This window comes from Gymnoscopelus braueri (assembly GCF_963280865.1).
Source record: "Gymnoscopelus braueri genome assembly, chromosome: 4".
Taxonomy (NCBI): domain Eukaryota; kingdom Metazoa; phylum Chordata; class Actinopteri; order Myctophiformes; family Myctophidae; genus Gymnoscopelus; species Gymnoscopelus braueri.
In genome coordinates this window covers 16,119,396-16,132,217 of record NC_137605.1, presented here as the reverse complement: position 1 = coordinate 16,132,217, position 12,822 = coordinate 16,119,396, and the positions used below count along the sequence as shown (strand labels likewise).

At 41.6% G+C, this 12,822-nt stretch overlaps 1 protein-coding gene across 2 annotated transcripts in view; it reads left to right on the top strand.

Moving 5' to 3' along the window:
* Window positions 1–12,822, top strand: part of rbfox1l (RNA binding fox-1 homolog 1, like) — a 16,177-nt gene extending 3,355 nt beyond the window's left edge. The window contains exons 2-12 of one of the 2 annotated variants that reach the window (XM_080427456.1): window positions 3,366–3,599; window positions 7,827–8,006; window positions 8,562–8,615; window positions 8,734–8,826; window positions 9,138–9,207; window positions 9,329–9,388; window positions 9,765–9,909; window positions 10,005–10,044; window positions 10,162–10,229; window positions 10,589–10,673; window positions 11,246–12,822. In XM_080427456.1, the coding sequence (XP_080283582.1) occupies window positions 3,366–3,599; window positions 7,827–8,006; window positions 8,562–8,615; window positions 8,734–8,826; window positions 9,138–9,207; window positions 9,329–9,388; window positions 9,765–9,909; window positions 10,005–10,044; window positions 10,162–10,229; window positions 10,589–10,673; window positions 11,246–11,290 (1,074 nt within the window). In that variant the 3' untranslated portion in view covers window positions 11,291–12,822. Of the gene's footprint in view, window positions 1–3,365; window positions 3,600–7,826; window positions 8,007–8,561; window positions 8,616–8,733; window positions 8,827–9,137; window positions 9,208–9,328; window positions 9,389–9,764; window positions 9,910–10,004; window positions 10,045–10,161; window positions 10,230–10,588; window positions 10,674–11,200 lie in introns of both variants that reach the window. The other variant, XM_080427455.1, reaches the window with a different exon arrangement.

Genomic DNA, 12,822 nt, shown 5'->3' with positions numbered 1-12,822 from the left:
GAGGGGGAGACGAGACGCGACACACATAGTGCTGCATGTGTTTGCTGACACTGTGATACTGTATACAGGGGCTTGGGGGGGGGGAGATAAGTGGGAGACCACACAAAGAAGGAGATAGGTTAGCAGTGTGGTATCAGATACATTCTGTTATTACCTCCTCTCTGTCGCCTATTATCTCCGTGGAGTTTGAGGCGGGCAGCTGATGGTTGCTGGGTAGAGCACGGACGTATGGGTCTGCAGTGATACCGGCACTGAACAGGGCTAAGACGTTAAGAGGAGGCCCTGGCTGAAAGATGCCATGTTTGATCGACAAATATTCTTTTTTATTTAGATTTGTGCAATGGTGGAAAAAGTACTCACATTTTTTACATAAGTCAAAGTATCAATACTGCAATATAGAAATACTCAGTGACAAGTAAAAGTCCGGAATTCTGAATTATAGTAAAAGTACAAAAGTGTTGGTATCAAAATGTACTTAAAGTACCAAAAGTACTCATTATACAGAATGTCCCATTTCACAAGTTTTCAAATGTATAAAATGTTTTAAAATATTTTGAAAATAGCAGATCTACAAGCTCACAGTGCGTCGCATCGCGACGCACTGTGAGCTTGTAGATCGGCTATTTTCAAATTGCCGAAATGTATATAGGGCTGAAGTGGTTAATGTATGTTTTGCAATAATAATCAAAATCTACAAAGTAACTAGTAACTAAAGTTTTCAAATAATTGTGGTGGAGTAAAAGTATAGTATTGGCCTCTGAGATGTAGTGGAGTAGAGGTAAAAGTACTGAAAATTGAAAATACCTCAAAATTGTAGGAAAAAAAAGTACATTACTTGAGTATTAATGTACTTTGTTACTTTACACCACTGGCTTTGTGTGTGTGTGCGCTGCGTTTTTATGCTTTGTTTCAGACAGCACAGTGTAGAAGAGAGATAAGATAGAAACCAAGGGCAGGAAGAGAGGTGACACATACAAGACATGATGGTAGGATTTAAGAGAGTATCAAGCCAGGAAAAGAAAATGCCTCGATAATATACCAGGTCAATCATCTTCGTCCTTTGTCCGCCTGTATCTAAGTATCTATCTTTAATTCCTGCCAACTCTTTAGAGTTTTTAGAGCAACAGCTGATGGACAGATATATGGGCGGGAGAGGGGCAGGAGACAGAGCTGTTAAATCACACCAAAGCCTCACCAGATCAAAAAGCTCACGGTGGGATTCATTAACATGTGATGTGGTTCCCAGCTTGCCTTGCAGTAGTAAAATGCAGAATTATCTCTGATAGGTTGAATCCTTACTGGCTCAGTATGCTAACCACTTGGTTAAAGATCTCATTTGTGACCTAGTCGTAGGTTTTAGTCCAGTCCTGTTTATACATACAGTACAGTCACAGGTCCAACGTTTGAGCCAAGTCTCTCATCACTGTCCAATAAGACAAAAAAATGTCCCGGGACAAAGACAACTTCCGGTCAAATCATTTATTAGACACTTTTTAGTTGGAAGACAGAAAAGTAGACTTGATTTATGTGTGATACTACACTCTCTGCTGGCAGTGTGCTGGCACACATTTTAGATCATATTCAGGGCAGCTTTCAACAACAAATTACAACCATAGAAAAATCTTAAATTCCTAGATCATAAGCAATAAGATACAAATAAGATATCTTAAGATAAGTAATTTATAATAAGGAGTACAAAGGTCAGAGCTAAAAGACAACAATCCTGCAATGAGGCTTAAAAATATTGAATGAAAATCAGGTGACAGAATTCAAAGAATGATGTTTGAGCTCACTGGTCTGGGGGTGGTTGCTACGTTGAACAGAAAAACATGAACCTTCCAAAGTGTGTCTCTGTCAGTTCGGAAGCCAATCTAATTATGATAGATGTACTTAAGTGAAGGGAAGAAAACGGTATGTGGATCGCTAAAGATAGCTGATAAAGGTACATATCTCTCTGTACTGTGGTATTCTTAGAGGTGACCTTTTGGCTGATATACTGGACAGTGACAGAAAAAGTATTTACATTTGTATCTTAAAGGGAGAGAGCTCTGTCTCAGTCACACACTGTGTGTGTGTGTGTGTGTGTGTGTGTGTGTGTGTGTGTGTGTGTGTGTGTGTGTGTGTGTGTGTGTGTGTGTGTGTGTGTGTGTGTGTGTGTGTGTGTGTGTGTGTGTGTGTGTGTGTGTGTGTGTGTGTGTGCGGGTGTGCGTGTGTGCGGGTGGGTGGGTGGGTGCGTGCGCGTGTGAAGTGCAGGGAAGGAAGGCAAAGCAGCAGGGGACTGAGATGACTGGCAGGTGCAAGTGACCACAGCTGGTGTGTGGCCCCCTGTCCTGTGGTGGTTGATGTGATTGGTGGATGAGTAGAACTTATGTTGTCGGGGGGCGGGTAGTTGGCACAGGCATTAAAACATGAGGCAGTTGTCGGACAATACAACAGAGAACAAGGAATGCAGTGACGGGGTAAGAGATTCTTCTCGTGTGTAATATAAAGATTTGCATCATTCACCTCTATAGCTTTGCTATGTTTAAATTGAGATTTGAGGTGTAGGCACCTCGTGTCTGACTCTGATGTCTTACTTTCTGACATTTGGATGAGGACTTGATGAGGTCTGTTTTTTAGCTTGTACACATTACAAGTTGTGACCACTTAGTGTTTTTGTCTTTAAACTGTAACTCTTTGTGTCCAGCACCAGCGGCCAACTGGATGTGCGCAACCTTTACTTTTGAACCGCTACCTGTTTATGAACACAAAAATGTATTGGTTGAATGAATTGTTGCCATTTTTTGAAAACCATATTGAATTGAAGTGAAAAAGTGAGTCTTCTTCTTTTAAACTTGAGGTAATATCCATTATCCAAGCTTGGCTGGTGATTGTGTCGTAGATCTTTTCACTCTACAGTTTGTACATTTATGCTGCTGTAAAAAGGTCCATAGACTTCAGGCAAGAGCCAGACCTTGGGAATAATTGATTGAATGAATACTTAGATCATTAACAGTACAGTACAGTCAAAAGTTATCTTTCTAAAGGATAACGCAAAAAAAAGCCTGTGATCTGTTGTGGTCATGACAGTCCTGCATGCAATTTGACGTACTGTATCTGTTATTATGGCTCTGACCCTTTTCTGTGCTTGGAAAGTTGATGATCTGGGAATTAAAATGTAACATATGATTACACTAGTCTGCGTTGGGGGAGAACATCACCTAATTGCTTATAAAGCATTGAATATATCCTTACACCTCAGAAATATTTGTTTTTTTTTGTCATAAAATGTACACATAAAAGAGCAGTAAAATGTCATGTAAAGGCCAGTTGGCATGCTAATGGTTGTTTAGATATGTGATATGTGACTCCCTTCCTCTCCACAGGGAGGCCCTGCCCCAGAGGGGGGTCCAGGGGGCGGCGACCCCACCTTGCAGCAGGTCTATGGCCCGCCTCCCGCCTATCCGCCGGGTCAGCCCCAGCCCCAAGTCCCGGGCAGATTGCCTCAGCTTGACTTTAGCCCCGTCCATCCCGGTTCCGAATACGCAGAGCACCACCAGCTCAGGGTCTACCAGGGGCCGCAACATGAGGGGGTGGAGACTCTGTCATCCAATAGCACGGTAAGGACAGTGTGAGAACTCTGATGCAGGTATACGTTTTCTAGCCACCTGGTATGATATGACTGTCAGTCATCATTTCTTGTTTCCTTTTAAATAGACAACTTATTTATGCATATTATGCATTCCTTGGGTTAATAAATATTCAGTAAGGTTAGACTGCTGCGTATGCGTATCTCCTAGTAAAGGAACATGGCAAGATAGGGTTTCTTAGATCTATATTTAGAGCCCTGCACGTCCACTTCTGTCTCCGTACAAGGAAATACCCCCTGACACTCAGTAGAGAAAATTGGGGGACAGCTGAGAGAGGGACCTGTTGTTGAAAATGACCCCCACCATACTCCTTCTCTCTCTTGTCTTATTTATCTGGGAATGAAAGTGATAATCTGTCTGTGTGATTTGAAAGGATCTTTCACTTACGCTACAAGTCAAATTGAGGAAAATGTATATCGTTGAAGTTTCATGCAAAAAAAAAAGATGGGTTTATTGTGTTGATAAAGTTATTCCTAAATAACTACACTGGGTTGACATGTGGTCTAAGTGACCATACATGAAGAAACAACCTACTTAATTACATGTGATGTAATTAAGTAGGTTGTTTCCCTTATCATGTCAACACAACACACAACATTTCAGGACCTCCTTCAAGGCGACATGATGCATCTAAGAACGAGACAAAAATAGATGAACTGTTTATATATATCTGGGGCATCACATCTATTTTTACGTTATGTTAACATTTAAATGATCTAAGTAATCCACAGTGACTTGGCGCTTGGTGCTTACATGCACCCGAAAACAAGCATAAACAAGCATCCCTATACAGCACAAATGAAGCATAGTCCAAGGTACAGAGAAAGTTCATGCACGGGGGGCTACGTAGAATTCCTCTTCATACTCTCGTAACCAGTGTTTTGTGGCCCCGTTTATATATTCCATTACTATAGCCTACAAGGTCCGTCCTGATTTTCGGGGGGAAAACTTGAGACGTCGCCACGGAGAGGGGGGGGTCAAAGGCCGCCTGGATGACCCCCCTCCCCCTCTGAAATATCACCCAGGTCCAGAAAAACTACCCATGCATCGTGACATGACACCACCAACACCACCACCCCAACCCCACCCCACCCCACCCCACCCACCACCCCTCTCCTCTCCCCAATTCCTTCTACCCCACCCATAGTCCCATTTATGACACCCCCCCATCGCTCTGGGACTCGGTCACATAGTGTTGCTATCCAGGAGTGGGGATGCCGGGCGAAAAGCTGTTTTGACTTATTTTTCATATAAAAACAAACAAAACAAAAAACATGCTCCTACAGATGTCTGTGGTAAAAAACGGGATGGTATTATCTGTTATTCTCTGCTGTGACACAACTGTTTAGATTTTTATCTTTTGACAGCCTGTGCAGAATTTCCCATTTAAAAACATGGAAGCGCGCTCTTCTTTGCTGCCTGTTTACCTATGTGAAATTCGGCACTGTTTGTAAAAAAAAAAACATTTTAAATAGTTGCTTCACAGCGGAATATCGTTTTACCACATTTTACCACGTATAATTTTACTTCAGTCATTTGTAGAAACGTGTCATTAAATACCCTCAAATTTGAATCACAACGTCAGACAATAAGTCAAAAATACAACATTTGCCCGGCACCCCCAGTCGTGGAGTATAGCACTATGTGACCGAGACCCCATCATTTACAGTTATGGGGGAGGTCACAGGTGGGGCTAACACCCCCACCCACACCTTTAGCCTGTGTCTGGGTTTTTTTTGCGAGTGAATGTATTGGTGTGTGACGATGATACACTGCTGTCTACTGGTAGTTATAGCTGATGGCAAGCCAACGTACTGCAATACAGTGGCCTGTGTGCACTGTGTGAATGTGTGTCTCTGCCATCCCCCCTCTGTATCTGTCCCCCACATATTAATGATGCCCCCCACCCACCTTTTAACCCCTGGCAGAAACCGCAGCACCGTGACCCCCCAGACTGACCCTTTGGAACGTTCTCTTTTGACCTCTGCCCCCCCCCCCCACCCCTTTCCTTTTCAAGCTTTTTGCACAACTTCCTGCCTTGTTCTTGTTCTGTTTATTTATTTATTACTGTACTTCTCTCTCTCTCTCTCTCTCTCTCTCTCTCTCTCTCTCTTGCTCTATCTATCTATCTACTGTATCTACATTGTATCTATATAGGCATATACAGTATAGCTAGCTAGCTACCTGTCTATAATAGAATGCAGGGATTGCTATATTGAGTCTTATTAGAATTACCAAACATTTCCAGGATATTTTTCTACTTTAGCATTTGTATCCTTCTTTTAAATGTTCCTTTCACGTGCGCTCTGCTCCCTCTCACACTGCTGAAGCTCACTCTGTTTTTATTTTGCCTTTTTTTCCCTCTGTTTTCCACTGTCTTATTCCGATTTTGACCCAAACAAAATCCGTAACATCTTTTTGCAACATTTGATGATGCAGGATGACCAACAACCACACACACACACACACACACTGGCATCGTGATGCATTGTGGGAGATTGGGTGTTTTTGGTTTTGGCACAATTGTTCTGCATGGGTATATCAGTTTACACTGTGCAGCACACCAGAGTGTATTACCATTTATCACTACTGCCTAGATATGTGTTATTCATGTAACGTTTGTACAGTGTTGATTTTGACAGCAAATTTTGATTCCGTTTTAGTCATAGTCTTTTGAGTCAAATTCCATTTACCCGTAATTTTCGCACTATAAGCCGCACCTGAATATAAGCCGCAGCAGCTAAATTGAATGATTTGTACATATATAAGCCGCGGGTGTAAAATCCATAGATTTAGGAGGTCCCCTAGTGGCCGTTAGCTGTAAAAATCCATAGATAAGCCGCACCGTTATATAAGCCGCAGGGTCGAAAAATGGAAAAAAAGTCACGGCTTATAGTCCGAAATTTACGGTAGGTTTAGTCATATTTTAGTCATCTGAAATGTTTTACTGTTAGTCTAGTTTTAGTCGACTAAATATCATAACTTTATAGTCGACTAAAACTACAGTTGATTTAGTCGACTAAAATGTATTTTGGCGGTGCCTTGATGGCGTCGTAATGGCTGATTTTACACTTGGTTGCATGCTGAAAATAGCAGATCTACAACGCGTCGCGCTGCGATGCGTTGTGAGCTTGTAGATCTGCTATTTTCAGAGCGCAAACATTTCTTAGTTTTAGTCATCGTAGCTTAGTTTTTATTTAGTTTTTGTTTTAGTTTTCGTCAGTGAAAAAAGGCAGTCGCCGAAAGATTTTCATAATAGTTTTAGTCAACAAAATCAACACTGATGTAACGTTTGTAGCAAGGTAAAAGGAGGCCGTGTCCTCCACTTATGTTTTTGTCCGTCAGAGAAGCTTGATAACTTCTACACGTCTGTCTGTATTGTATCTGTTACAACAAAGTGACAAAACTATAACCTTTACGTGGCGGCAGGTCTGTCTAATCTCTTGGTTGGTAGTGCAGAATACACAGTATGTCAGTTGTTATTCTCTCTAACGGGCATGTTAATAGACGCCTAACAAAAAATGGAGCCCTGTTCACGCCTCCTCACAGTTTGCCTGAGAAGAAGCACTGGGTGCTGAATGCTGGTTGACCTTGGTTTTGATCACCTGACTCCGTGAAAATGATCAATGTGTTGTACTAAAGTCTGATTCATACTCCGGAGTACGACCGCGTTGCTTGCAGACAAGATCGGTTCTTGTCTGTGAGCGACACCATGGTACGGATGGACTATAAATTAAGCTTAATGCAACGTCTCATTCAATTCACGTTTTCATTGCATAAACGCAGAACGTTTCCAAAAGAAAAAAAAGATACAATGAGAAATTTGATGGAGAAATCAAAGTGGGATTTCCAACAAACCGATTCTAAGACAGTCGATCATACGTGATCTCCTGCATGCATAAGTATACACACGTCTGTTCTTAGATTTGTTTGTAATTGCATCAAATCTGTGCTTGCTCTTTTCATTGAAACACCTTGTTTTTTATCTTCACACCTCCTCCCACCTCCCCTACTCCTCCTTTCCACGTTCTATGTGTTCCCTCTGTGTTCGTCTCCTCTCTCTTCTCGTCCGTTCCTCTATCATCTCTCCTTTTTTGCTTTGGTTCCGTCTCTACATCCTCTTCCTCTCTCTCCTCATCCTTTCCTCCTCTTCCTCTTTCTCCTCTTCCTCTTCCCCCTCTTCGTTGTCCCCATCAGGACGATGCCTTGGCCGTTGTGACCTCTGACCCCCAGTCTCTGAGCGTGTCCTTAGTGCCTGGGGGCGGGGCGGGAAGCGAGAGCGACGACGAGGGGTCGGGCAAGGCCCAGCCCAAACGGCTCCACGTCTCCAACATCCCCTTCAGGTTCCGCGATCCAGACCTCAGACAGATGTTTGGGGTAAAGAGACGCTGCTTAATGTTCATTTACAACTAACACAATTGCGGTTGTGCGCTTCTCTTCTATTGAGAGTTTTAGATCCTGTGGTCGGTTAGGACTACTACTGGTTGACAAGTGGTATTGCGTGAAGCTCAAAAACGCAATATATCCTCTGCCCAAACCGAATTTCTGCATTACTGTAGCTCAGCAGTAGAAATGTTGGTGCTCGGGCAGGGGACCTGGGTTTGAATCACGCGTAGGACTTACAGGTTACGGAGTGCAGCTTTAACTCCCCTCTGCGTTCATAAGAATTACCCACAATGCACCTCCACATGGCATGTGCCAGATGGTGTCTGCGAATTCTGTTACTTATATAGAATAATAATTTAGATAGAGGTCGATTTGAGAAGGCGTGTTTATGAAATGTCGCAGTATCACATTGTTGGAAACTAACATTTAAATAGATAAACACATTTCAGTAGATGTTGTATAGATAGATCAGAAATTATTATGTGATTACACTGTTGAATGAATACATGCCAAAATTGATTTCCTTTATTCTTTTGTCTTTTTTAGCAATTTGGTAAGATTTTGGATGTGGAAATCATCTTCAATGAGAGGGGATCCAAGGTGGGTTATCTCAATAATAAAACAGCAGTATTAGTAGAGCAGATAAAAGAATATGCTGTGTGATAACTAAACCATCGACTTAAATGTAAACACACCTCTTCACCATTCTGACCTGCAGGGCTTTGGGTTTGTGACCTTTGAGAGTGCGATGGAAGCTGACCGAGCGAGAGAGAAACTGAACGGAACAATTGTGGAAGGGAGAAAAATTGAGGTGAGTCTGTCGACAAAGTTTTTTTAACCTCTTTAAACCTGATGTCCCTATTTTGGGCATGTCATTATAGCAATTTTTGCTATTCGTTGTATGACGAAGTATATAGGGTTTCCTGTAAGAGGTTAACAGGAGTTGTCTGTCATTTTGGTACTGTATATGGGTGTTGTGGAACGCATACGTGTTATTTATATGTATATCTGTCCTGAGTTATATCCATCTTGAGCTCTTTGACACAAATTCATATGGAAATACCATCATCAACTTTTAGCCAATAATAATAGTTTTCGCTGCCTTTAATCTTGTGTCCTCAGGTGAATAACGCCACGGCCAGAGTTGTCACAAAGAAGCCCCAGTCACCTCTGGTGAATGGTGAAGTTCCAAGTAAGACACATTTGTATCATTCAGGGAACATTTGTTGGCATTCTGGGTGTTTTCATTAGCTGGTAGTTCTAGTACACCCAGCGTAACACTATCTCTGCTTTTTTTCTTTCTTTCGCTGTAGCTTCTGGATGGAAGATCAACCCAGTCATGGGAGCCATGTATGCACCTGAACTCTACACTGGTAAGGATAAACTAACTCAGTTAATACACGTCATTATTTCAAAAGGTAAAGGACCCTTTTGTGTATTGTTGTTTTTATTATTTCACCTTTGTCTTGTAAGACCCGTGTCCTTTGTGTTTTTCATTGGGGGGGAAAAAACTAAAACAAACTTGTCATGTTGTCTTAATTGGTATCTATATGAGGCAATGCAATGCTATATGTTGTGGATAAGTTAAAATCCAATAAACAAACGTAAAAGGACCATAATGTTTTTTTTGCATGTTTAGCTTGCAATTCTGACTGTGAGTCATAATTAATCAAATATTACTCATTCTGCCTCTCTCACCTCACTATCTCTGCTGTTGTTTTTGTTTGTCTCTCTTTCCTGTACATTCAGTTGCCAGTTTCCCCTACCCCCAGTTAGCTACACCCACCTTGGCCTATCGTGGTGCTGCGCTGCGTGGGCGGGGCCGGGCAGTCTACAACACGATTCGCTCTGCTGCTGCTGCAGCCACGCCCACCGCTGTTCCTGGATACCCTGGGTAAGAAGCCCCGCCTCCTGGGTCTTTAACCAAGTGGCAATTAATACTTAATGCTCATTTCATTCATATATATATTTTTTTCTATGATTTATTAGAATGGTATACCAAGATGGACTGTATGGAGCAGAAGTCTATGTAAGTGTCTTCAAGTACATGTTTTGTAAATTCTGCTGAATCAAAATTCTCCATTAAAGAAAGTCTCTATGTTGCTGGCGAGATAATCACGTGGTACGTTGATTTCTGTCCAATCAGGGAGGCTACCCTGCAGCTTACAGAATGGCCCAATCAGCATCCGCTGCCACGGCAACGTACAGTGACGGGTAAGCAGCCAGACAACCATTCAAAAGAATGACATCACACTCATAAAGTCAGTGTGAGCTTGAAAACACTTTGTCCTGAAGTTGAATTGTTGTTAAGAGTGATTCCATTCCTTGGAGTCGACATTTCAGTTTCTGAACAAAGACTGTCTAGTTAGTATGTGCAGTTGTTTATCAAGAATCGAGAGGGGAGTATTTGTCCCTCACTCATACAGGTACAAGCAGAAGCAGTCCCACACTGTGTTGTCTTCAGGCCTGAGGAAAAAACTCTATTTTGTGTCTAACCGTTGTATTTAAGTAAAAAGATATTTTTTTGTGCTGTAACTCAAAGAGCTCTTATCCCCCATTTCTGTCTTCTCTAGATATGGCCGTGTTTACACAGCAGCTGCAGACCCCTACCACCACGCAGTTGGCCCAGCAACGACATATGGAGGAGTTGGAACAATGGTACGTATAGTCCATACTTTTTGCTGTCAATTGAGTAATGTCAAGACACAAGAGCGCACACTAGGGATGAGACGATAATCGTTATTATCGTTTATCGTGATAAAAAAACGCTCACAATAAGAGATTTTAATTTATCGTGAAATTGTCCTCCGTCATACACTTGGATGAATTGGCTTTTGTTGAGCAGTATATTCAGTTCCACTTAAACCCTCTATACCTGATAAAACGCACCTGTAAAGAGCGCATTTGGTACGCTCTTATTTCACTCTACACAAATCTATTCGCCAAAAATAGCAGATCTACAAGCTCACAACATTTTAAATGGTAAAATGGTAAAAACAACACGTTGTGAGCTTGTAGATCGGCTATTTTTGGTGAACGTCCCCCCCCACAGAATAGGGAAGCTGGGGGTTCAAGTGGTTAACAAAAGTGGCATTTTAAGTTTTAAGCATATTTTTATTATCGCGATACAATTATTTTTGCCACAATAATCGTGACATGTAATTTTCATATCGTCCCATCCCTAGAGTACACTGCAGGACCTCGGGGCTTATTTATCCGTTCCATTTCAGGCCAGTTTGTACAGAGGGGGATACAACCGCTTTACACCTTACTAAGCCGGCCGGCGGAGCACATTTGAAGTCTCTCCTTAAGTCTGGGATTGGCTGATCCATGGACGCCGCAGACCAGGTCACGAGGTCAATCATTAAGCTATGGAACTCTGGGGAAGACCTCCACTTCCTGTCTGCATCGCAAACCTCTCCTCGAGAGACTAAACAGACTACTATGTGTAAATACCATAGGAGTGAATTACTATTTATTCTGCTGAAGAATACTTAGTATCTGGTGCAGTTTTTTTTTCTAATTTATAGAAAGTTGTTTAAAACATTAGTTTATACCACTGAGTGACGTTTGAAGAGTTTAAAGAGCTTACTGTGGCTTAAAAGAGTTCTTCCCATGGATGGTATTGTGGGTAGAAGGCATAGTATTCGATTGCAATTTGACCTGATTTATACTTCATCTTATGACGGAGCATAAATAAGGCATTTAAGGAATAGTTTCTATGTTTGACTGATGGTCGAGGTGCAATAGACTGTGAGAATGTGTTCGATTCACATCCGACGTTTTCAAGTTTCACGGGTCAAACTGTACAACTGGAGAACATTTTATACAATATTGAATGACTTAGTTTTGATGACTGATCTAAGCTGTTTTTGTGGAAGATGTGTGAGTGTGTGCGTGCGTGTGGAGGAGGGGTGAGAGAGAAACAATGTGAATGTAATTATCATCATTGTTCAGTTAACATAAAAGAGAGACATCTATGACACTATTATAGTTTCTATTTGCCTGTAGAAATGGGACAGAACTGGATTTTTGTTGAATTTGTGCTTCTTTAACAATCTACCTCTCTTACATTTTAAGGGCTTTACTTTTACAGGGCTCATAGTTATTCTCTGGACTATATACTGCATATTATATACAAGCAGCATTTATCCCCTGTGCTTCTTTTTCTTTTCCTGTATCTCGCCTATACCTTCACTCAAATTCTTGTTCTCTTTTCAGTGCCTGCTTTGTTTTGTTCAATTATTGTTTCACGTACTGTATGTATGCAGTATTTAGACGTCCATGTTGACAAGGCCGGGAACCTTGCAGTATATTTGTAGTCTTTTCTACTGTTGGCCAAAGACAAGAAGGTGCTGGTATGTGGGAATAATGTACACTAATTATACCTTATTCGGTATTAGGGTGCGGTCACACCGAACTTTAATTCTGCCTATGAGGTCGGATTCTGCCAATGCTTTTCAATGGGATCAGAGCGCTTTTTTTTGCAGCTCCGTTCCCATTGAAAGGCATTGGCAGAATCCACCCGCATAGGAAAAAATGTAAGTTCAGTGTGACCGCACTCTTAATCCACATTGACAAAAAAAGAAAAACACACCTTGCCATGTGTCATTCTGTTTTTCCTCTTTCAGGCTATTCTCTCAGCATGCCTTTTCTTTCTCTGGTCTCTAAACTGTGGAGACTTTCTTTACAATAATTATTGTCCTTTTGACCGTTTCTTCACTTTCCTGTTTCTTTTCTCTCTTCACTGATGTGTGTTTGGTGTTTTACCTCAGAATAAAACTCTCTTTCTGTTTCCCATCTTTAC